Source organism: Hyla sarda, chromosome 3 (genome assembly GCF_029499605.1).
Source record: "Hyla sarda isolate aHylSar1 chromosome 3, aHylSar1.hap1, whole genome shotgun sequence".
Taxonomy (NCBI): domain Eukaryota; kingdom Metazoa; phylum Chordata; class Amphibia; order Anura; family Hylidae; genus Hyla; species Hyla sarda.
Window position 1 is genome coordinate 338,566,370 of NC_079191.1, and position 26,753 is coordinate 338,593,122.

The 26,753-nt window shown below is 42.0% G+C and overlaps 1 protein-coding gene across 1 annotated transcript in view; it reads left to right on the forward strand.

Moving 5' to 3' along the window:
• The window catches only part of TTC27 (tetratricopeptide repeat domain 27), a 367,717-nt gene that overhangs the window by 176,262 nt on the left and 164,702 nt on the right, over window positions 1-26,753 (forward strand). The window contains exon 9 of the mRNA XM_056567404.1: window positions 146-258. Within this exon, the coding sequence (XP_056423379.1) occupies window positions 146-258 (113 nt within the window). The remainder of the gene's footprint in view (window positions 1-145; window positions 259-26,753) is intronic.

A 26,753-nucleotide genomic window follows, 5' to 3' on the forward strand; every position in this document is an offset into this window, starting at 1 on the left:
TATTTTCTGTCTACATTTTAGTTTAACAACAGGGCCAGGCTTTATGCAGTTTATTTGTAACCAGAATAAATCTCCTCAAGAATTGTTGTGTGATGCTACACTGTCTTCACATTCATGGTTTTAATTATGACCCTCTCTCTGACAGAATCATGACTTACAGGATGACACGGTTCTTAATAAAATCAAGCTAGCAGATCCCGATCAATTCCAGATGCCTGATTTGTGTGCAGAAGAGCAGGCTCTTATTCTTGGGATTTGGTAAGTAGTAAATGACTCTTTTTTGTTTCTTTTTAAACAAAAAGGAAGCAGAGCAGCGCCTGTGGGTCACATATGATTAGTTCCATGATGTGGGGACAGCGCGCTGTGGACGACAATTCATTCATTCCTCAACATGGCAAGAATGTGCAGCGCTGCGGCTCACAGATAACCCTTTCGCCGATTCGGGGACATTGCTTTTGGAGGGTAGAAGCAGAGCAGCGCCCGCAGGTCACATATGATCAGTTCCCCCTGCTGACAATTAATTCCCTGATGTGGGGACTGTGGGGTGATAAGCTGACAGTGAGGGTGGGATGAATATACTAATGAGCAGGGTGGGGAAAGGGAGTGCTAAAGGGGGGGGGGGGAAGCCAGCCACAAATAGGGCTGGGCGGCAACGCAAAACAAGTTGGGCAGGGCACTGGAAGAGGAGACAGGCTACAAGGCATGCTGGGAGCTCTAGTTTCTAAAACAAAGGCAAAAGAAAGGAAAGGAAAGACAAAAAAAAGAGCAAGCACGAGACCAGAGATAACAGGAAAACTCACCTGCAAGGGTAAGTAGAAACTCAAAAAACACATTGACCACCGGAGTACCCCTTTAAAGGAAATCTGTCAGGTCTATTTTCTGCACACACTGTTGGATAGCTTTCAGGGTCTAAAAACAAGCTGCATTTTTTCTGGAGCTGATGGTGGTTGTCATACTCATAACATGGCTTTTTTATTTCACATCCAAGTGTCAAGGAGGTGGAGCCGAGCTGCTTAAGTGCCACAGCATTGCATGCCTTCTTACTCCACCTCATCTCACAACCTTTTCTTGATTGATGTACAGTTCTCTGTATGTCAGTCGAAGAGGGGCTAAAAGGAAAGAGCATATTTAAGGTTGGCATTCCTCTCTGACCACCACCTCTAAATGATGTGTAGTGTGCATGAAATACATGTCTTAAAGTTTGAATGTATCCAATATTTACTTGTTTTTGATTTGGGATTCATTTTTGCAAAGTATGAATAACATAGTAACCAGAGGTAGAACAAGTGACAGGAGCTGAAGGAGACTTAAATAAATCTTAATAGGGTCCTGAGAAACCACAACAGAGAACACAACAGTGACTTCCTGTGGAATTCCAAGCAGTGACTTATCTTACCCCATCTAAGGGGCCTTAGATGTTGCACCATTGCCTGTTTCTCCCATGCACCCTCCCCCAAGTGTTCAAATGGGTCATCCCAACCCCTCCTTGGGGACAACACATTGCATTGTCCCCTTTCTTTCTTATACTTGTTGCATACATGCTCCCACAATGTCCACTTTGAAAGAAGGAAGCTTCATATGTGTCTTTATGCTGCTGATTCATATAGCTTCTGTCTCTTATATTATTCATAGTTAAAAGATTAATACAGGTGAAGCACACAAGAGCTTTTATAGTCTGACAAATCCTGTCTGGCTTTAGTGAACTGCCATTCCTTGCCCTGGGAATGATAAAAGCTGGCGTGTTAGAGGCCTAACTTATTCTGCCGTAGGTAAAAATATCCACTTGCCAAATGCACATAAGCTTGATAGAGGGATCCTATGACTGTTTTGAAAGGCGGACGCTATCACTAGACTAGGATTTTATAGTTGCCATGATGGCACCAATTTTTTTTTCTGGCTCCGATCTGAAGCAATTTTTATCTTCTTTCCCTTGAACGCCATTGCCTCTGCTGTCATTCATTGTTTAGTGTCCATAAACAGTAACATGTATCTGTTTTACTTCAAACATTACAACATGTTTGTATGAAGTTCAGTGTTGCAACACAAAATCAGGGGACATTTTTGCAATCCCATCTGACCTACCTTACTTCAAAGAAAGAGAAAATCAACTGACCGAAACCAAAATGTCTTCTTGAAAGGCTCAGTTTAGAAGACCGTTTCTGACTAGAATTTAACCGTTAAGGAAACCATAAAAAATTATTTTTCATTGTAAATTAAATTACACCTTGCTTTAGCTTTTATATTAAGATACATGGAATGGAGATGAGTGGCACTCTCCAGCACCAGCAGGGTTACAGACGTTTACGAGTCTAAGTGCACAAAATGGGTCTAACCATGCTAGTGCCACCTACGTTCCTGTTCCCCTGTAGAACTGTTGGGTGCCACTCAGCCTCCTCCCCTGTATTTGCTGTTGTTGACTTTGAGTCCAGACTTTTGTTTCTGAGTTAAAGGGGTATTCCAGGAATTTTTTTTATCTGACTATGCTACAGGGGCTGTAAAGTTATTGTAGTTCATAATATAGTGTCTGTACCTGTGTGTGATGGTTTTCTCACAATTCTTATGTGATTTTCACCCCAATATTTATTTTAACAGCATTCAAAATGACTGTTGTCTCACATTTTTCCCAGCTTGCAATGCGTCCGAGACCTGACTCACTAGTCAGCTGATGACAGGGAGCCTGTCTGCTTCAATGGGTGGAGGGATCAATCTGCAACTAATGCCAAAGCTGTAGGCACCCTGCTTGAAAACCACACTGATTTGAATGGATACAGTTCATTTATGTTTCAATGGGTGGGGTGGCTGATGTGTGGGATGGAGGAAGATGGAATTGTGGGATTTGTAGTCAAAAAAAGAAAAGTCAAACAGGAAATACTAGTTCACAAACAGCTAGCCACAGTGTTATGGTAATCTCACAACATAGTCATTTAGCCCCAAGACAAGCGCGGATCCTTCCTAAGCATGTCCATTACTGTCTGCCAGGTACGTACTAAAATCACCTTATGCTGGATAACCCCTTTAAGCACCCTGGTCAGTGTATGAAGCGTCACTGTTTTAAGAAGAGCAGCTGGTTGTTAACCCTTAGTGATGTCTAAAGATCACAGACTCAGATCCCAAATTTTAGAAAAGCTTTTCTGCAGTGATAAGATGGGTTCTAATCCCACCCTTGTTCATGGTTAATGCAGAAAGTGGTATTATGGTTGTATACTTGAGCCCATAAAATATCATAGTAGTGTCTGTGTTTAATAAACATATGTATGAGTCCTAATTGTTACACTAAGTTACCTCTAAGCCAGACGGTGGCTCTCAGAACTGAATGGTGATAAAGTATGGGACCCCTGCCATTTATCCAATGGTTTTCTGTACTAACATTGGGGCTTTAGTGCCCCACAGTTAGCTAAACAATAGTACACCTGCAATGCAATACCTCCCAAGATTGGTTCTAAGCTAGGCAGAAGAGCTGTGGTCTTTGTAAATCAATGTTTGTATTAATAAAGGTTCTCTTTAGGGTAGGGTCACACGTGCCGTATTTTGATGCGTATTTGCTGCTTTGTATTTTCCTACCCATCAATGGGAAGAAAAATATGCAGCTGATTTTGTTACCCATTAACTTCACTGGGTAGCAGAATATGCAGCAGCAAATACACTGCAAAATACTGCACATGTGACCCTACCCTTAAAGGGAACCTGTTATCATTTTAATGCTGCCAGTACCAGGAGTGATCGGGCGGTCTCTGGCTTCTTCTTCCCACCCCACAAGCCTTGATTGAAAGGCCTTTCCTTTGTTTGGATATATGAAAAGATCAAACAAGGCTAGCGGAGCTGCCAGAAGCCACTAGAGACCGCCCTGATAACTCCTCGTTCAGGCAATATGAAAGCGATTACAGGTTCTCTTTACATTATGCTGATTCTAAGTACCGAAGATACTATACTGTACTTTTACCATGATATACACTGAAAAACCAGGACGCTTGATATGTAATAAAATGATTTAACTCTTTTAGTTAGCAGGTCCAGAGACAGGAATTTTTTGCATTAAAATGTACTTTCCATGTGTCCAGCTGCAAGCTTCCCGAAGCATTTATGGCTATGAAGTGTTAAATGAAAAGGAAAAAGCCTCTTTACCCTGGGCAATACATGACTTTTCTGTTTGGAGTTCCCTTTGATAAGGAGTTTTCCATGTGTTCACTCCGGGAGTAATCTGTGGCTTGGCAGCCTGCAAGGTGGGGATTGGATGCTTTTGCCTCAGGTTATGTAACCCTTTCATCGCCACCATAACAGCATAGTGAATGATGTCCCTACAGGAGAGTACTTTGATTCATGTATCCTTGTAAATTACAGGATCAGGCTCCTCCTGTTCATATTCCATTTAAAATCCTCCAGCCGTGTGTATAAAAAATGCCAGTAGTACATGGACACAATTAGGTCATACATAAGTAACATAGTTTTCATTTTTTGGTTTTTCACTTCTTTTGAAAGTGCATGTTCCAGCCTTTCAGATCTCCCCTTTATTGTGTATTGTGACTGTAACTGATTCTTGTCTCCTGTGTACATATTTTAGAAATGGAGGATTTTTACAAAATTTAATAGAAGACAAAAGATTTTTGCATTAGTACTGGAATAAATGTATCCAGCATCCATGTTATACTAGAAATAACAGTTTAACGTCACTACAGAGGAATTTTGAGATCTGTTCATCATTCAGATACATTGGTTGTTTTTGCTTTGTTTCAAGTCCTGCCGTACTGTCTATTGGGTTTAGTTTCCAGCTAATCCAATGTAAATTATTCTTTGTGACCCATTTTATACTGATACATTTCACACTGATACAGTATCAGTGATACATTTTATACTGATACAGTTTTCTTTGATCATGACCTAGCTTTGTTGTAGATGCTTTTTGGTGACTACTTCACAGAGCTTGGACAGAGCTTAAAGGGATACTCCGCCCCTAGACGTCTTATCTCCTATTCAAAGGACAGGGGATAAGATGTCTGATCACAGGGGGTCCAACCGCTGGGACTCCCCACGATCTCTGGGCCGGCACTGCAGCATTCATGTTTATGGGAGGGGACGTGATGGCTGTGTACTAACAGTGATGCCCCCTCCCATAGACATGAATGGAGGGGGCATGGCATGAGGTCACAAACACAGAAGCTCCAAGCTTTTCTGTTCCTGTTCCTGAGCCCGGAGATTGTGAGGGCCCCCAGCGGCAGTACCCCCGTGATCAGACTTCTTATCCCCTATCCTTAGGTCCCCTTTTAAGAGTTGCAAGCCTGTTTATATTTATACAAAAAAAGAATCAAAAGCACAATTCCAATTTACCCAGGGATCCTGCATGGCGGTGTGCTTGATTTTATGCAGTGAGTGTGGCTGAAACGAGTGATGTCCATGTACTTTTGGCCATATAGTGTAATCACTGATAAGTTTTTAGTATAAAACAATAGACCCCACTTCTTTGTGGGGATGTAACAAGACAACTTTCTTCTCCTAGATTACATACTTGGGATGTTCCTTTCCTCTCTGTGCTACAATAGACCTCTGTTATGTAGGCGATTTCCTATAATGCCATGAACTGTCTTTGTAATTTGATGACCAGTTTTGATCTCTGGAGCATGAAGCTTTTTGTGAGACTGAGCAGTCTGATATTCCTGAAAGTAAAGAGATCCTGTTTCATAAGCTGACCACAGATGGTTTTATGGATGTCTGAGCCACTATGCTATCTTACTTAAAATCCTGTGAAGATAAAGATTACAACACAGTATTTCTTGTCATTTGCCTTTCATGTCCATATACATCCGTGGGAGATGGATTAAAGAACTAATGATGTGTAAATCCCATATTTATACAGCACTTAAAACACCATTAGTTTCTTTAGTACTATGACTATATGTCTAATCTTCCAGTATACAGTTCAGTGCTGATTTTACCCAGCTCCTCTCCATTATGCTGAATTAATTTTCAGTGTCCTGGTCAACACTCAATGTCAGTCTAAAAAAAAAGGATTAAAGTAAGGGACTTCTAGTCCACAGAATAGTTGCTGTGGGATTCAGAAAGTCCAACTTGCTATCCATCATAGGGATCATACACTGAACTATCACTGTGTTAGAAACAACTGGCACCTGACATCTTGTGATCAATAACATGATACCCGGTGGCTGTGTTGTGGACTTCTATAAGATAATGTGAAAAACCTTTCCTCCGCACAACAGTAGGCAGCATTTGCCAGTCATGGGTAAACATATTGACTTGAGTGTCTTTGACCTCAACCAGATTTTAGAGCTCAGAGGTCCACCACTTTATGTTGTCCACTGGCTACCACCAGTCCGCCACTCTGGCTGCTACTACTACCAGCCAGGCCTACACACAAACCATGATCCCCCAAAAAAGATAATCTGTTTGGCTTTTTATACAAATGCTATTTCTTCTTTGGGACACCAAATCCTGTTGCAACTCCCAAAAGGAAGAAGTTTTGGAACGCTTGGAAAAGGCCATTGCATCTTCACTTGCCAGCCTCAAAACCTGTTGCTACTCCCAAAAAAAGGAGAATCTTTTTAGACACTATGAAAAAGCCACTGCATCTTCCAATATCTCGGAGGGCATCCAGAATGTGCTAGTGCAATGTTTTAACATGGTGCTAGTTGCCATGGGTTACCGCATGTTGCCGTAATCTTGACATTAACTTAGCCTTAAAACCCCTTTAAGGGTAGGGACACACCTAACCTATCCACAGCGTATTTTAGTCTGCAGATCTGCCGGTGACCCGACCCATTTTGTGCCTCCAGCTGTTGCCATTAACCCCCCCCCCCATTCCCCCACCATGCTCCGCCCCTGGCCTACTCGCAGCGGCAATCCTCCACTACCAGCAGCTACACAGGGGACATAGGCGGGGGAATGGGGGTGGCAACAGCTGGAGGCACAAAATGGGTCGGGTCACCGGCGGATCCGCAGCCTAAAATAGGCTGTGGATCCGTTACATGTGACCCTACCCTTAAACATCTTGAAAACATTCCTAGGTGAGCCTGGCAGCGTTATACATGGTTTTAGAGCTCTTTGGCATGGTTTATACACGTGTTGAGGGTTATTGCAATCATGTTGAATTTGTTTCCAGAGAACCAAAGTTCTGTGCGCCCATCAAACCCAACTTTTGAAAAGCTTCCTCAGCTTTAATAACTAATAGTCCCATGATGCAGTGATCATATAGCGGTCACATGCCAGAGTATTAAAGGGGTTCTCCGGTGCTTACACATCTTTTCCCCTATCCAAAGGATAGGGGATAAGATGCCTGATCGCGGGAGTCCCGCCGCTGGGGACCCCCGGGATCATGCACGCGGCACCCCGTTTGCAATCAGTCCCCGGAGCGTGTTCGCTCCGGGACTGATTACAGACGACCACCGGGGCGTCGGCGTGTGACATCACGCCTCCGCCCCCGTATGACGTCACGCTCCGCCCCTCAATGCAAGCCTAAGGGAGGGGGCGTGATAGCTGTCACCCCCCCCCCCCTCCCGTAGGCTTGCATTGAGGGGCGGAGTGTGACGTCACACGGGGGCGGAGGAGGGACCTTTCTGCAACTTTTAGGGTTACAGGTGCCATATTTGCTGCTGCGTATTTTCCTACCAATTAAAGTCAATGAGTGGTAAAATACGCAGCCGATTTTGCTGCTCGTTGAATTCAATGGGTAGGAAAATATGCACCTTTATGAGCCCCTGGCTGTGAGGCTCCATGTGACGGGCTGGACTCACAATAGAGAAAAGATGCAGAAAGCAGAAGATTGTATGTGCTGAGTCCCCTCGTCACTACATCGGCTGCTGGGGGCACATAGGATGTCCCCCCTCTCTGGCAACTGGTAAGTAACAGGGAAGGGGGAATAGACTTTATGAAAAAAGAAGAGGTAAATAATATATTTAAAAAAAGAAAAAATATATAAAATAAATAGCTATTCCTCTCAGCCTCTGCAAAACTCAACTTTTAGCTTACCCTTTATACTCTCTCTCAATACACACTGCATCCCTTACACATAAACCTCAAGTCTGGTCCGATCCCCTAATGAACTTCCTCCCAACCCTCTGGTAAATGATCCTCTCATTAGCTTCCTCCCTAAATCTAACTTACAAATAATCTTTTTCTTCACTACTTTTCATTATCCGGTTAAGGCTAGGTTTACATGGTCGTTGTATCTCGTCCCACTAGTCTCCTGTTATTGCTGCTACTAACCATACTAACAAACTGATGCAAATGGATGCCATTTGTCTGTTATTTTAATAGACTTAAAAAAATAAAAAAAATAAATAAAGGACATCCTTTACAGACGTCACGCCCCCCCCCCATAGACATGAAGGGAGGGTGCGTGGCATGATGTCACGTCCCCGTCTCAGAGGCAGCGCCTGGAACAGAATGCTGGGGGCTGCACTGAGATCGTGGGGGTCCCAAGAGGCGGGACCCCTGTGATCATACATCTTAGCCCCTATGCTTTGAATAGGGGATAAGATGTATAAAGCCGGAATACCCCTTTAACTAACTTTTTTCTTGCAAGATTGGTAGTTTTGAGAGGATGGTTTAACCAATGTGTCCCGGATAAAGAGGTTTGGATTAATTTAGTTAATAAAGTGAAGGCATATGAAAGATGAAGAAGTAGAGAATCTAGGAAGAAGGAAAAATGATTATAAACACATGGGCACTTGGGTGAATTAGAAAAAAAAAAAGAATACATATGAAATTCTTAAATTGTAATTTCTTAAGTTGAGTACTTGAATTGCAATTGGAAAAACATAACACAGACCAATTATTGGAAATGATCATTTCTAGGAAGTACTAAGCACTATGGGGGATATCTATCAAGATATTTAGAGTTTTTTTTTTTTGTTTTGTTTTTTGCTTACTCCGGGCGCACAAAAAGTTGCACGTGCGCCAAAGCACTTTTTTGTGCAACTTTTGTAGGTAAGTAAAAAGTTACAAATATCCTTACCTAAGCAAATTTCAGTTTTCACTTTGCAGTGGTTACGTATTTATGATGTGCGAAAGTCGCACGTAGGCAAAAGAAAAAAAAAGTTGCAAACCCTTTACAAAGAGTCGCAAGTCTGCTCCAGGTCTGACCTGGAGTACAAAACTCCTGTACGTGAGCAAATTTATAAAGTCTCACAAAAGTCTCAGCTGCAACTTTTTTGTTTTCCTTATGTGCTCCAAATTTATCAACCCCTTGCAATAGTATGATAAATATGTAGCACATAAGCAAAACTAAAGCAAAAAAAATGCAAAAAATGCCTTCAAAACTAGCTTACCAAAGCAAACAATGATAAATGTCCCCCTATGTGATCACAGTCTAAGGTACAGCCCTGGAGGTCATTCATTCTCGTATTCTATTTTTTAATAGTCACAGAAAAGAATATACAATGTATACCACCTGGAGATTTTATAATCCCCACAAGCCTCGGTAGTTTGAGCTGCTTTTAACAGTGACATACAGTTAAACCAGATTTAAATAAAAAATGTCAACAAGTACATTAAATGTATTCTCATGTCCTTTTTGTAAAATGTTATTTATGACATAATAATATTATCAGATAATCAGAATTTTTCTAAGATGCAGTCATGTTTTCTCTTTCATGTGCAGTCTTACTTTTTCATTACATCATTGGTATAATGTTGCAGACTGTAATAACACAGGGATAAACACTAGAGAAGAGTACAACAGTTCCATCTGAAAAATACTTCTTAGAGATTGCTTCTTAATATTTAGCCCCTTATGCAATATGGTAAGTCAGTGGAAGCCAAATTGTAGATAACAATCTACCAGTAAACAGTGGGCCCTGTTACATCCTTTTGCCAGACCAATAAATTTCTTCAAATACGTGCTTGGGATTGTGATACCATAAAAATAGAAAAAATATTCTTTACTCGTCCAATTAATTTTTGTCATGTCGAGCCCAACTGCTCTGGTCCTCCTTGATAAATGGGTTTACTAGACTGCAGCAGAGGGCTGCCTATATACACACACATCACTGCAGTCAGTCACAGGCCTTGGTGGTGTATATACCGCTTAGACGGGCTGTTTATACGGGGTTCAGAGGTAGCAGTTGTACAGGGGCCATGGTGCCTAAGGGGGCCCCAAAGCACATCTGCACCATAAAAGGCTAGTATTTTAATTGCCACATAGTGCCTTGTTGCAGATTATGTATCGGGGCCCAGAAGCTACAAGTTAGGCCTCAGCACTTAGACCATGATTGGCTGCAGCATAGATATGGGTATATATTACATGGGAGAAAGTATGAGGGCACTGTTCCCAATTATTGAGCTCAATTATTTCAACCACAGGTTCCTGTTAGGTTTTGTATTGAAGATTTCAGTAACAGTGACTGGTGTTAACTATGTCCATATACTTAGAAGGTGGATACAATTGTGCATACTAGTAGGTTCAGGAAAGCCTGGCTAGGCTCCCCGCCATGCCATTTAGCACCATACTGTGATCCAGTAGCAGGTTTAGAAGTTGTATTGCATCTGTTCCACAGGATTCAGGAAAGAAGAGGCTAAACTTTGCTTGCATCTCTGGATGGTAGTAATGGAAAAAGAATAGGTGAGTATTTATATTTTGCTGATGGAGCATTACCCAATAGCATTATGAATAGGCTTTATTTGAGGGCTTTACAAAGTGGCAATATGTTGGGGTATTATTTTTCAGGGATCCTATGTTGCACCTTTTTAGCAGATAGTAGGGGCTGTTATTTTTAGAGGCAGTAAAGAAGTGTATTCAGGATGAACAGTGTTGTGGCACTACTATTTTTCACAGTTAGGTTTGGTAGTATCATTTTCAGGTAGCACAGTTTGTAGTCACATTTCAGGGAGTACAGTAAATTATGCTATTATTTTTTAGTGGGCACAGTGTGAGACACTGTTATTCAGTGTTACAGTATAGCAGAGTTTGAAGATGTGATGTCACATTCCCACTCAACCAACCAGTGGCTGAGCCGTGCCTCCACTGTGGCTGCAGCGGCCTCTCACCTCAGCCAAGCCTGAACACCCTGCTCTGTATTGACAAGGGGCAAGCACCCCGAAAAAACAGCTGTCTGCAGATGTGTCTTCTTCCCTTATGGGGAGAATTCTGGCTTGGCATAAATCCCAATCAGTTTCTGAGACTTCATAACTGGAACCAGAGCTGGCTGATCTTAGGGCACGCTACCTGAGAAGGTGGTGTGATGAGCTACTTTACACGTTCCTCACCCAGAAAGCCCGCGGAGTGCTAATGGCCTTTTTGAATCTCCGTTCTACAACGGAAGCGGTGCTACTCCCTATATATATGTGTGTGTGTGTGTAAAAAAATTATGTAAATGAAAGTACATTATTATATAGCTGAAACATTATAATTATTTTATTTCATCATTAAGGTGTCCTTTGATGAATCCTTTTTTTGCAGCATAATATGTAACACAAACACAAACCTGTTGTAGAAATGTATATCCCACCCCTGCACCATCTATCCTCTGTTGTATTACTTGGTGACATTAGCACAAGAACTGTACATTGGGAACTTAACAAAATGCTTTTCCAGCTGGACATAAGGAAAAGATCACATGGCTAGCATGCATAGGATGGAACTGAAAATTAGTAGCAGAAATTTTGGTTGAGATAAAAAAGGTTCTCAAAGTGAAAAATATGTATTTGGAAGATGTTTCACTGTATCCCATCACCTTTGCACATTGGAGAGTTTGCATTTTTTTTTTTTATTATTTAAGGTTTTTATAGATTAAATGTAGTAAAAGCCCACGCAACCTCCATTTTCTGTTGCTATTTTATACCTTTTCTCTAATAGCAAATAGCTTTTACCTGGATTGCCATCAACATATACTGATATGCATCTGTTCTACAATTGTTCTTTTGAATTAACCATATAACTAGCCTCCCTATGTTCATCTGCTAGAAGTACCACAATACCTACTAATGCATTCAACAAATACCTTTGTAGACCAGATTTGGCACAGATTTCTTTTTACTGTGGGAATTTAGAGATTTTCTTGCATTAAGAAAGTCCTACAAGTGGCTTCGATTACAGCGTGCAGAGTTTTATATTACCAGTTGGAACTTCCTAATTTAACATCAATGAGTGCTCCTGAGATAGAAATGAAATGTCACATTTCAGGAATTGAGCCTCCTTTATGGGATAACTTGAAAGCATTGTCAGTCAAGGTGCTTTAATATACGTCCAAGTCTTTGTATTACGAAAAAAAAAATAATAATTGGCTTATGGAAATTTTCTGAGAAAGTCAAGTTCGGTCAAAATTACTTTGAATTTACTAGGCTCAAATTGAGAAAACACCTTTGTAGATTGTGTGATATACACTGCTCAAAAAAATAAAAGGAACACTAAGATAACACATCCTAGATCTGAACGAATGAACTAATCGTATGAAATACTTTGTCTTTACATAGTTGAATGGGCTGACAACAAAAAAAAAAACACACAAAATTATCAATGTTAATCAAATTTATCAACCTGGCTATGGAGTCACACTCAAAATCTAAGTGGAAAACCACACTACAGGCTGATCCAACTTTGATGTAATGTCCTTAAAACAAGTCAAAATGAGGCTCAGTAGTGTGTGTGACCTCCACGTGCCCAAATGACCTCCCTACAATGCCTGGGCATGCTCCTCATGGACAATCTGTGTTGCAATGCAGCGTTGGTGGATAGAGCGAGACACGATGTCCCAGATGTGCTCAATCGAATTCAGGTCTTGGGAACGGGCGGGCCAGTACATAGCATCAATGCCTTCCTCTTACAGGAACTGCTGACACACTCCAGCCACATGAGGTCTAGCATTGTCTTCCATTAGAAGGAACTCAGGGCCAACCACACCAGCATATGGTCTCACAAGGGGTCTGAGGATCTCATCTCGGTACCTAATGGCAGTCAGGCTACTTCAGGCAAGCACATGGAGGGCTGTGCGGACCCCCAAAAAAATGCCACCCCTCACCATTACTGACCCATGGCCAAACCGGTCATGCAGGAGGATGTTGCAGCCAGCAGAACGTTCTCCACGGCGTCTCCAGACTCTGTCACGTCTGTCACTGTCCTACGTGTGAACCTGCTTTCATCTGTGAAGAGCACAGGGCGTGAGTGGCGAATTTTCCAATCTTGGTGTTCTTTTTGGCAAATGCCAAACGTCCTGCACGGTGTTGGACTGTAAGCACAACCCCCACCTGTGGACGTCGGGCCCTCATACCACCCTCATGCAGTCTGTTTCTGACCCTTTGAGTGGACATATGCACCTTTGTTATTTACTTGTGTGTCAATAAATACACAATATAGTAAATAAATTGATGTTAGATCTGTTTTGGTTAGCACCACTTCAGTGACAACTTTTTTTCTTTTTTTTTTTTTACGTTCAATCTCTTGAATAGAAGCTAAGCTACAGTATTGTGGGGCCACAAAAACACAATGAACACAGTTAACTGCCATGTTTACTGTGTAGTGCAAGTGCTGAAGCTGTGCCACTTCGCTTTTCGGCAAGGGTTCTTGGTGTCGACACCCGAAAAACCTCTTTAACCAAATTCCCAGCAAATGTGGTTGGAAAATCAACAATTGTTTAATTTAGCCATGCCTAGGATAATCATGTCTATCCTAAGGATAAAAATAAAATATTAAAAGAAAAGACTAGAGAAAACATGTGGTATTTTACTGCTGTCAAACTTTTATGTTTATATAAAGGAATGTGTTGATAAGAAATGGACACTACTGGTATAGTAAAATGATTTGATCTTACAACCGTTGACCCGTTTTTCTACAAAAGCGCTCCAAATATATATTTGGATTCGGAATGACCCAAAATGCTGGATCTTAATCACAGAAGTAATTTTCTCATGTATGATTTAAAGAAAATTTCCTAGCTCCAAAATGACCCAAGGAATTACAAGGAGAACATGTAGATGTTTCCTAAGTCTGGTTTTATTCCAGGACCCCATTACTTATTCTTTTATTTTGTTTGTTAATATATATTTTGGAGGATGTATTTGTTTTTTACTATTATTTTGACTTGCATTGTGAGATATGTTTTAGTATTACATTTCTATTTCTGTGATGTTGCTGAGTTTGCTTTAATTGGCAATGCAACAAGGGACCAAAAGGGGATATTTGCCTACAGATTGATTCAGAACTGTAATATGCCGCTTTCTGGCAGCCGCACCTCTTAGTACTAACATACACAATCCATTACAGCCACATCAATCTTAAAGATGGAAGCCCTGTGAGATCGGATCAGTGTGATAGTGATCCCTGACATTCCCAAGTAATGATGACAGCTTTGCCAGACGCTGATTGCAGCCAGAACCTGATTGTAATGAATTGGCTAAAGACTGAAAGCTGTTTTAACATATGAACGAGATAAGCAAATGTGACGTGCCCTTGAAGTTGAAAAATGAATGGTATTGCTTGAGGAAAGTTTGATTTATTTTTATTGGGATGGACACGGCATCATTACCTCAGTATTTATTTTGTCTTCTACTGTAAAAGCATTTGTATATTTTTCAAATGCTTAACCCCTATTGCTAAGCAAATACTTAATGAAATAACAATTAGTTTTTTCAGGTTGTAGTATGTTTTATTTGAAATTTGTTTTATGTTTTTTTGCCTTGGCCCAGATAAGTATCTTGGGTAATGGAGTGTAATATACCAGTCATTTTGTCTATTTTCATTTCATCAGGTGACTTTTTACAAATGATCAGGTTTCTTTAGGTGACTTTTACATATTACACTTTCCAACATCTTTCCATGGAATACATTTACAGTGCTTGACTATCATCATATCAGATTTTCATATCAGAACTGCTTGCTGACCCAGCGACCTTAAGTTTAGAATATGTACGTTTTTTTTAGTTTTTTTTTTTTAATGGGGATCTGCTTGACTGCCATGATGTCTTTAGTTAGCAGCAGTAGGATCATCAAAGACAGGAAGAATGGGATAGGGGAAGAAGCCATCCTTGTTTCAGGTGATATAGGTAACTAAACTATTTAGGTAGGAAACGCTTAGATCACAAAAGTTTGGTTTTTTGAGAAGTTTTTCTAGAAAATGAAGTATTTCTCACAGAAAAGGATTGCAGTAACACATGTTTTGCTATATACTTGTTTATTCCATTTGTGTGTATTGGAACTAAACCAAAAAAGGGATAAAAGAAAGCAAATTGGACATAATGTCACACCAAACTCAAAAAATGGTCTGGACAAAATTATTGGCACCCTTTAAAAATTGTGGAAAAATAAGATTGCTTCAAGCATGTGATTCTCCTTTAAACTCACCTGGGGCAAGTAACAAGTGTGGGCAATATATAAAATCACACCTGAAAGCAGATAAAAAGTATTTGCATTGTGTGTCTGTGTGTCTAGATTTGCCTTTGTCCACAGTGCGCAACATTATGAAGAAGTTTGCAACCCATGGCACTGTAGCTAATCTCCCTGGGCAGGGAAAGAAGAGAACATTTATGAAAGGTGTCAGTGCAGGACAGTCCGGATGGTGGATAAGCAGCCCCAAACAAGTTCCAAAGATATTCAAGCTGTCCTGCAGGCTCAGGGAGCATCAGTGTCAGCGCGAACTATCCGTCGACATTTAAATTAAATGAAACAATATGACAGGAGACCCAGGAGGACCTCACTGCTGACACAGAGACTTAAAAAATCAAGACTACATTTCACCAAAATGAACTTAAATAAACACAAATCCTTCTGGGAAAACGTCTTGTGGACAGATAAGACCCAGATAGAGCTTTATGGTAAAGCACATCATTCTACTGTTTACTGAAAACGGAATGAGGCCTACAAAGAAAAGAACACAGCACCTACTGGGACATATGGTGGAGGTTCAATGATGTTTTGGGGTTATTTTGCTGCCTCTGGCACTGGGTGCCTTGAATGTGTACAAGGCATCATGAAATCTGAGGATTACCAATGGGTTTTGGGTCGCACTGTACAGCCCAGTGTCAGAAAGCTTTGTTTGGGTCCAAGATCTTTGGTCTTCCAGCAGGACAATGACCCCAAACATACATCAAAAAGCCCCCAGAAATGGATGGCAAAAAAGCGCTGGAGAGTTCTGAAGTGGCAGCAATGCGTCCAGATCTAAATCCCATTGAACACCTGTGGAGAGATCTTAAAATTGCTGTTGGAAAAGGCGCCTTCCAAAAAGAGAGACCTGGAGCAGTTTGCAAAGGAAGAGTGGTCCAACATTCTGCTGAGAGGTGTAAGAAGCTTATTAATGGTTATAGGTTATATGATTTCAGTTATTTTTTCCAAAGGGTGTGCAACCAAATATTAAGTTAAGGGTGCCATTTAATTTTGTCCAGCCCATTTTTGGAGTTTGGTGCCACATTATGTCCAATTTGCTTTTTTTCATCCCTTTTTTGCTTTAGTTCCAATACACACAAAGGGAATAAACATGTGTATAGCAAAACATGTGTTACTGCAATCCTTTTATGTGAGAAATACTTCATTTTCTAGAAAAATTTCAGGGGTGCCAACTAGAGAGGAGCGAACTTACAGTAAATTCGATTAGTCATGAACTTCTCGGCTCGGCAGTTGATGACTTTTCCTGCGTAAATTAGTTCAGCCTTCAGGTGCTCTGGTGGGCTGGAAAAGGTGGATACATTCCTAGGAAAGAGTCTCCTAGGACTGTATCCAACTTTTCCAGCCCACCGGAGCACTGGAAAGCTGAACTAATTTATGTAGGAAAAGTCATCAACTGCCGAGCCGAGAAGTTCGTGACTAATCGAATTTACTGTAAGTTCGCTCATCTCTAGTGCCAACATTTAAGGCCATGACTGTATATAGGATAAAAATAGTTTTCAAAATTATCATCCACACAAAGGAGGAAACAAGCAGGTGTTACGAATAATGAAATGCGGGTGGTAGGTTGATCTATAAAAATCGCTATTTGTCTGCACTAGAGCGGAAGTAATAATGAAAATTCCCACTTATACCCCCACACTTTTACACATCTAAATATCGCTGCCACCACAAAGACAGTTTGGTCCCGCAAACAAATAGACAAAAAAGTAAAATGGTCTTCTCAGGTAATGTAAGTCTTTACCAGACAGACAAAACGTAATCAATACATTTTTACAAGCATGGGGCCCAGAGCTTCAGGGGGCCTGGCCGTCCCTGGACCTTTTTTTTTCAATGCTTGTCAGTGAGTGACTGCGACTGTCACTCACTGACCGCTGGGGGCCCACCACCAATCCTAACTGATTACTGACAGTCATTGCCGCGGTCTATGCATTCATGCAGCAGGGTTACCTTCAGGGCAGGCTGTCTCTTTAACCCCTTAAGGACTGAGCCCTTTTTCACCTTAAGGACTCGGCCATTTTTTGCAAATCTGACCACTGTCACTTTAAACATTAATAACTCTGGAATGCTTTTAGTTATCATTCTGATTCCGAGATTGTTTTTTCATGACATATTCTACTTTAACTTAGTGGTAACATTTTTTGGTAACTTGCATCCTTTCTTGGTGAAAAATCCCAAAATTTTATGAAAAATTTGAAAATTTTGCATTTTTCTAACTTTGAAGCTTTCTGCTTGTAAGGAAAATGGATATTCCAAATAATTTTTTTTTATTCACATATACAATATGTCTACTTTATGTTTGCATCATAAAATTTATGAGTTTTTACTTTTGGAAGACACCAGAGGGCTTCAAAGTTCAGCAGCAATTTTCCAATTTCTCATAAAATTTTGAAACTCGCTTTTTTTCAGGGACCAGTTCAGGTTTGAAGTGGATTTGAAGGGTCTTCATATTAGAAATACCCCATAAATGACCCCATTATAAAAACTGCACCCCCCAAAGTATTCAAAATGACATTCAGTAAGCATTTTAACCCTTTAGGGGTTTCACAGGAATAGCAGCAAAATGAAGGAGAAAATTCACAATCTTCATTTTTTACACTCGCATGTTCTTGTAGACCCAATTTTTGAATTTTTGCAAGGGGTAAAAAGGAGAACATTTTTACTTGTATTTGAAACCCAATTTCTCTCGAGTAAGCACATACCTCATATGTCTATGTTAATTGTTCGGCGGGCGCAGTAGAGGGCTCAGAAGGGAAGGAGCGTCAAATGTTTTTTGGGGGGCATGTCACCTTTAGGAAGCCCCTATGGTGCCAGAACAGCAAAAAACCCCACATGGCATACCATTTTGGAAACTAGACCCCTCAGGGAACGTAACAAGGGGTAATGTGAACCTTAATACCCCACAGGTGATTCACGACTTTTGCATATGTAAAAAAAATATATATTTTTTTACCTGAAATGCTTGGTTTCCCAAAAGTTTTACATTTTTAAAAAGGGTAATAGCAGAAAATACCCCCCAAAATTTGAAGCCAAATTTCTCCCGATTCAGAAAACACCCCATATGGGGGTGAAAAGTGCTCTGCTGGCACACTACAGGTCTCAGAAGAGAAGGAGTCACATTTGGCTTTTTTGAAAGAAATTTTGCTCTGGGGGCATGCCGCATTTTGGAAGCCCCTATGGTGCCAGGACAGCAAAAAAAAACCACATGGCATACCATTTTGGAAACTAGACCCCCTTGTTGAACGTAACAAGGGGTAAAGTGAACCTTAATACCCCACAGGTGTTTCACGACTTTTGCATATGTAAAAAAAAAATAAAGAAATTTACCTAAAATGCTTGGTTTCCCAAAAAATTTACATTTATACAAAGGGTTAAAGCAGAAAATACCCCCCAAAATTTGAAGCCCAATTTCTCCCGATTCAGAAAACACCCCATATGGGGGTGAAAAGTGCTCTGCTGGCGCACTACAGGTCTCAGAAGAGAAGGAGTCACATTTGGCTTTTTGAAAGCAAATTTTGCTCTGAGGGCATGCCGCATTTAGGAAGCCCCTATGGTGCCAGGACAGCAAAAAAAAAAAACAACATGGCATACTATTTTGGAAACTAGAGCCCTCGGGGAATGTAACAAGGGGTTAAGTGAGCCTTAATACCCCACAGGCGTTTCATGACTATTGCATATGTAAAAAAAAAAAAAAAAAAAAAAATTTTTACCTAAAATGCTTCTTTTCCCAAAAATTTTACATTTTTAAAAAGGGTAAAAGCAGAAAATACCCCCCAAAATTTGTAACACAATTTCTCCCGAGTACGGCGATACCCCATATGTGACCCTAAACTGTTGCCTTGAAATACAACAGGGCTCCAAAGTGAGAGCGCCATGCGCATTTGAGGCCTAAATTAGGGATTGCATAGGGGTGGACATAGGGGAATTCTACGCCAGTGATTCCCAAACAGGGTGCCTCCAGCTGTTGTAAAAGTCCCAGCATGCCTGGACAGTCAGTGGCTGTCTGGCAATACTGGGAGTAGTTGTTTTGCAACAGCTGGAGGCTCCGTTTTGGAAACCATGGCGTACCAGACATTTTTCATTTTTATTGGGGAGGGGAGGGGAGGGGGGCTGTGTATATGTAGTGTATATGTAGTGTTTTTTACTTTTTATTTTATTTTTTGTGTTAGTGTAGTGTAGTGTTTTTAGGGTACAGTCGCATGGGCGGGGGTTCACAGTAGTTTCTCGCTGGAAGTTTGAGCTGTTGCAGAAAATTTGCCGCAGCTCAAACTTGCAGCCCGATACTTACTGTAAGCCTCCGCCCATGTGAGTGTACCCTGTACGTTCACATTGGGGAGGGGGGGGGGGGGGGGGGGGGAACATCCAGCTGTTGCAAAACTACAACTCCCAGCATGCACTGACAGACTGTACAAGCTGAGAGTTTTAGTTTTGCAACAACTGTAGGCACACTGGTTATGTATCACTGAGTTTGTGACCTTACTCAGTGTTTCAAAACCAGTGTGCCTCCAGCTGTTGCAAAACTAAAACTCCCAGCATGTACGGTGCATGGTGTAAGGTGACTGCTGGGAGTTGTAGTTTGCAACAGCTCGAGGCACACCGGTCGTGAAACACTGAGTTAGGTAAAAAAAAAACTGAGTTTCACAACCAGTGTGCCTTCAGCTGTTGCAAAATTACAACTCTCAGCAGTCACCGACAGCCAATGGGCATGCTGGGAGTTGTAGTTATGCAACCAGCAGATGCACCACTACAACTCCCAGCATGCACTTTAGCTGTTTGTGCAAGCTGGGAGTTGTAGTTATACAACAGCTGAAGGTACACTTTTCCATAGAAAAAATGTGCCTCCAGCTGTTGCAAAACCATAAGTCCCAGCATGCCCATAAGGGAATGCTGGGAGTTGTGGTGGTCTGCCTCCTGCTGTTGCATAACTACAGCTCCCAGCATGCCCTTTTTGCATGCTGGGAGCTGTTGCTAAGCAACAGCAGGAGGCTGTAACTCACCTCCTGCTGCTGCTCCGTCGCAGGACTGTCCCTTGCCGCCGCCATCGCTCCTGGGGCCCCGATCCCAACATGGACGCCGGGGATCGGGGTCCCCAGGACCCGGGGTGCACGTCCCGCACCCGCTCACGTCCTCTGGAAGAGGGGCGGAGCGGGTGCGGGAGTGACACCTGCAGCAGGCGCCCTGATTGGTCGGCCGGTAAATGGCCGACGAATCAGGGCGATCGTGAGGTGGCACCAGTGCCACCTCACCCCTGCAGGCTCTGGCTGTTCGGGGCCATAGAGACGGCCCCGATCAGCCAGTAATTCCGGGTCACCTGGTCACTGGAGACCCGATTGACCCGGAATCGCCGCAGATTGCTGGACTGAATTTTCCAGCGATCTGCGGCCATCGCCGACATGGAGGGGCATAATGACCCCCCTGGGCGATATGCCATGGGAATTCCCACGGGCGTATGGATACGCCCTGCGTCCTTAAGAGGTTAAATTTGCAGTGGCCGGTGGGAGTTACTACTTCCTCACGCACGTCTACTGCGCATTGATACAGCCGCCGCCCTGCTCCTCATGCACAGTAGTGCTGTGGCGGAGCAAAGGAGAGTCGCTCTGCTGCCTGTTGCTGACTGTGCGCGCTGGCTGGCTACCAAAGAGATCAGTAGTGGCAGCGGTGGCAAATGAGCCTGATCACAGGAAGCAGCACTAGAGCCTGTCATGAATTTAATGAAAAAATGTATAATGTGACTTGGGGCTGGGGGGGGGCGGAGAAAGAACTATATAGCAGTGGCAGGCAGCTCAGCTAAGCTGAGGCCTGCTGCCTGGGGAAAATATAAGAGGCCTAAACTATATGGGGGCAACAATTAGCATCAGAAAGGGGCATAAAACAACTATATAGTGGCAAGTGGTGCCCCGGCCCATATAGTTGTTGTAGGCCCCTCTTTGCTAATAGTTTTCCTTCATATAGTTGTAGGCCTCTCTGAGAGGGGCCCAGGCCTGCCACAACTATGGGGGAAACTATTAACAGAGGGGCCTACCACAACTATGGGGGCAACTATTAAAAGAGGGGCCCATTACAACTATGGAGTCAACTATTAACAGAGGGGCAGGTGGAGCCCCTTATATAGTTTGGGTAGGCCTCTCTGTTAATAGTTGCTTCCATATAATTTGGGTATGCCTCTCTGTTAATAGTTGCTTCCATATAGTTTGGGTAGGCCCCTCTGTTAATAGTTGCTTCCATGTAGTTTGTGTAGGCCCCTCTGCTAATGGTTGCTTCCATATAGTTTGGGTAGGCCCCTCTGTTACAGCAGTGGTCTGGTGAAAATAACTTATCCCCATCCAAGGATAGGGGATAAGTTATAGATCTCAGGGGGGGTCCAAGCACTGGGACCCCCTGTGATCTCCTGCCCGGGGCCCCAGCAGTTTGCAGTTTGAGGGTCTGTCTCACTTTTTACTCTCTTTGTAGTACTAAAAGGAAATTAAAAATAAAAGTGGAGGTCATAGGGGAGGTCTAGGGGCAAAGTGTCCGTGTGTGTGTGTGTGTGTGGGGGGGGGGGGGGGGGGCAGGCCTTTAGCTGTGTAAGGGGCCCCAAAATTCCTGATGGCAGCCCTGAATATATTTATTGTGAACAAACAGTAATCACTGTTCATGAAGAAAAATAACAAATTCCAAACAGATTTACACCCAACATTTAAAATAAAAAAGGAAACAATTATCAGAAATTTTTCAATTGGACGGTAAGAAATGGAATTTCCTGAGCAGGGGGCGCTGACTATAAAGACTAGTAGCCACTCAAAATTTTATTTTGACCCCCAGTAAACACAACTGGCATTTGCCATTCACATGATTTATATGCTTAGGGGTAGATTTATCATTGCCTTCCTGACATTTTTTTGGCTGTTATTTGGTGTAAAAGTTTTGCGCAGTTTTTGCACAAAAATGTTGCGCAATTTTAATATAGACAACTTAGTCAAAAGTGACTGTGAAATGCAGTGCTTCATTCTTGACTATGCAGTTGACGAGATTTGTAAACTTTTTAATAAGGCTCATAAATAATGCCCAAGCATTCAAAAAAATGCTAAATCTTACCACTTCTGCCTTGCCTTAGACAAGTGACATCATACCGTAACTTTAGAGGTGATTTTAAATTTGTGCAAAATTTATCAAAGTCTTAGCGCCGTTTTGATAAATTTGGTGCATGTAAGCCAAAAACAGCAAAAAAATAAAAATAAATAAAAAGACTGTGAAATCTCCCTTTGAGGCCATGTTCACATGGCAGAAGTCCCATTTATTTCACACAGCAGAAGTTCCATGCCAGAAATGGCGCTGAAATTCAGATTCTGGCGTCCACAGAATAAATACTATTCTGCATGGAAATGCATTGCCGTCTATGAGACGGCACCTTTCCGAGCAGTCCTAGTACTGGCATGTTTTGCTGCTGTCAGTGGAATGTCTGCACGGAAAATTACAGTGCCATTACAGTGGCTGTTATTCAGAGTGAGTGTCCTGGTGACGGTTTTAGGGTTTACATATAATGTTTTATGGCAGTTTTTTTAAATTAATTTATCTGAGCCAAAGGGACGTGAATCCAGCAAGAAGGAGATGTACAAAATCTTCCTTTTATATTTTACATTGCATTTGAATTCACTTCTATTTTTGGCTTCAAAAATAAAAAAAAATTCATGTAATTTCAATACTTGAAGTTTGTTTTCTTATTTCTCTCTGCTTAAGAAATGTGAGTGTATATCTATTTTCATTTTACATAAATCTTATTTTTGGCAACTTGTTTTGCTGAAAGTTAAAGACGTTAAAATAAAAAACTGAATTATAAACTGCCACAAAACACTGTGTGTGATACCATCCCACTATAATTAGGTTTCTCCTGGTTATTAGGGAACATAATGAATACATACATAACACTATCATTATTATTATTGCATTTCATTAGTTACATTGTACTGACATTTTATGGTGTAATATATCTATGACTTATACCATTAATTCAGTAAGAAAATAGAAAGATTGATACGATTCACCATTCGGCCTCTGAACTCATTAAAATCAGTCAGTTTTTTCCTCCTTAGTAACAATTTCTCTCCCTTCTTAATGACAGATGAACTGTAACCTTACATTTCTGGGGTCACAAGCTATGCAAATGTTTGCTCAATAACAATTAATTACAAATGTCAATTTGTGATCATTCATGGAAACCTGTAATTTTGATTTTCAGGGTTCCGGCGCTAAGGCATTTATGTAACATACACAGAATTCCAACCAGTTTTATTAGTCGTCAGGACTAACACTGATATTAGTAAATATGTAAAATATATTTGCTTATGTGAAGTATGTATATAGCATATATACAGTGTATGGTATTTATACTGTCATATAGGTGCTTTTTCTCCAAACAACTCCATTCCTGCCCATCTTTGCAGGTACTGCAGCTAAGCTCAATTCTCTTCACTATGCTAAGCGTCCCAGTAGTCACATCCCCACGGATCCGCCAGTTATCACAAAACCTAGTGATATACAATGTAGTGAAAAAAACCTCTTGAAAGGGGTACTCCACCCTTAGACATCTTATCCCCTATCCAAAGGATGGAGGATAAGATGTCTGATCGCGGAGGTCCCGCCGCTGGGGACCCCCGCAATATAGTATGCAGCACCCACCTGTATCTTCTTCCGGCAGCACTGGAGGTTCTGGCTCCTGACCACGGGAACTGTCCCGCCCCCTCCCATAGGCTTGCATTGAGGGGATGGAGCATGACGTCACAATGCTCCGGCCCTGTGATCGACAGTAATCGGACCCGGCGCGAAAACGCTCCGGGGACTGATTTTAACGGGGTGCGGCATGCAAGATCACGGGGGTCCCCAGTGGGAGGACCCCCGCAATCAGGCATCTTATCCCCTATCCTTTGGATAGGGGATAAGATGTATAAGCGCCGAAGTACCCCTTTAAGTCTATGTTCACTTCTGGTTGCATTCCTGGCTTTGGTTTAAAAAACTGATCAAAATACTATGGGGGAAGGAAATGGAAAACGTCACCAAGTTCACCCACACTAAACCCAATACACTGGGTTATAGTGTGGGTGAACAGGAGTCCATACATGGGTCACTTACTTTTTTTATGCTTTTTTGTCACCAAGTTGTCGTCCACTAAAGTTCCATAATTTTGCCCTTCACTTGCGCTCTGAAGGCGGTTCTCCTGCCGGAAGCCTTGCTTTGGGTCCAGGAGGAAGGTGCCTTAGCCCGCCCCTCCTTGTTCGCATATTCATTTTCCCCCTTAGCGCAATGCGTCGGGAGAGCGCTCTATGCAGTGTAACGGCGCATGCACTGGTCTCTTGCTACATCCGGAAGTGGGGAGTAGTGAGACTTCAGAAAGAGTTACTTCCAGGTGTAGCGAGGGACCAGCGCATGTGCAGTTACAATGCACAGAGCGCTCTCCTGACGCGCTGCTCTCGGGTAAAATGAATATGCGAACAAGGGGGGGGGGGCAGCTAAGGCCGGCGGGGAACCTGCCTTCAGAGCGCAAGTGAAGGGCAAACAGTGGAACTTTAGCAGCGACAAAAAAGTATGTGACCCATGTATGGACTCCTTCTCACCCACACTATAACCCAGTGTATTGGGTTTCGTTTGGGTGAACTTGGTGACAGTTTTCCTTTAAAACCTGTGTAGAGGAAAAGTTGCCCAGTTGCCCATAGCAACTAACCGGATTGCTTCTTTTATTTTTAAAAAGGTCTCGGCAAAATGAAAGAAGCGATCTGATTGGTTTCTATGGGCAACTGGTCAACTTTTCCTCTTCACAGGTTTTCCGAAGTCTCCCCTATAGGTGAGCAATGTTTGTCAGATGAATGATGAATTTTTAGATTGGCATGGTTTGATTCCAGTATTAAGATGAACAACTAAGTTATGTGTGGTTGATATGGATTAAATGCATTACAACTAAGACCGGGTTCACATCACCATTCGTGCCTCCAAGGTGTGGATACTTCAGCAGAAACTCAAAATCGGCCACTGATGCATTTCTTGCTCTGATTGGCACAGGCCCAGTTCAAGCCAATAATTCAAGTTTTGAGTTGGATTGAACAAGGCAGACCACTAAGCTCGGAAAATTACATTAATGGGGTACTCTGGGGAAGTTAATAAAAATGCCCCAAAGCCACCACAATACCTGTTCTGTGTCTCCTGTAGTTACCTATGTGGTTTTGGCTGCTCCTCTGGCCCCTGGTGTCTCCTAAATACTTTTTTTTCCTTATTTGCAGCACAGACTACAACTCCGAGAAGTCAGTGCAGCTTTGTGTAATGGCTGCCAGGCAATTGCTTTCACTATCTGTGTGCATGCTGTGTTGTAAACAGTCAGCCTCGCACACTACATGTCTTTTCTTTTAAACTATCCTTTCCCCCAGCAATAAATCGTACTGTAGTCTGAATGGCAGCAGACAGTGATTAGATCTATGTAGACAAAGGGCAGGGCTGAGGAGACTGAGAATCTTTACTGAGCTTCTCTCACGGCACACAGGGAGAGGAGGGGGGGATGGGAGGGGAGGTGTGGCTGTACAGCCATAGATCCAAACCAGACAGAGATCACATGGTGTTGTCTTGAACGGAGGGGACTAGCTCTCTCTGAGGAGACGAGGTGGATTTGAGAATTCCATATTTCATCCACTCCCTGCATGTAAGTGACAGCTGTAAGAGGAAAACTGTTCTATATAGCTAATGAATGATATTTAGACAAATACATAGTTTGGTGAGAGGGAAAGGATGGGCTATGGGTTTAGTTCCCCGGAGTACCCCTTTAACATAGTTAGTTGGTGATAATGTTCAGATCATTGGTTTTAATGGGGCCTACGCTAATTCGAGCACAGAGGCACAAATGGTGATGTGAATGCTCCCTGAAGCGGAATGCCTCAGAGGGCAGAGAAGAGACATTGAAGCCTCTTTCGTTTTTTTTTTAGTTTTTTTTTATATATATAATTCTTTATTTTCAAATTTGAACATAAACATACAGTCATGGCCGTAAATGTTGGCACCCCTAAAATGTTTTTCTAACAGAAAAGGATTGCAGTAACACATGTTGTGCTATACACATGTTTATTCCCTTTGTGTGTATTGGAATTAAACCAAAAAAGGGAGGAAAAAAAGCTAATTGAACATAATGTCACACCAAACTCCAAAAATGGTCTGGACAAAATTGTTGCCACCCTTTCAAAATTGTGGAAAACCAAGATTGTTTCAAACTCCAATTGTTTCACTGCTCCTTTAAACTCAGCTGGGGCAAATAACAGGTGTGGGAAATATAAAAATCACACATGAAAGCAGATAAAAAGGAGAGACATTCACTTAGCATTGTGTGTCTGTGTGTTCCACACTAAGCATGGACAACAGAAAGAGGAGAAAAGAACTGTCTGAGGACTTGAGAACCAAAATTGAGGAAAAATATCAACAATCTTAA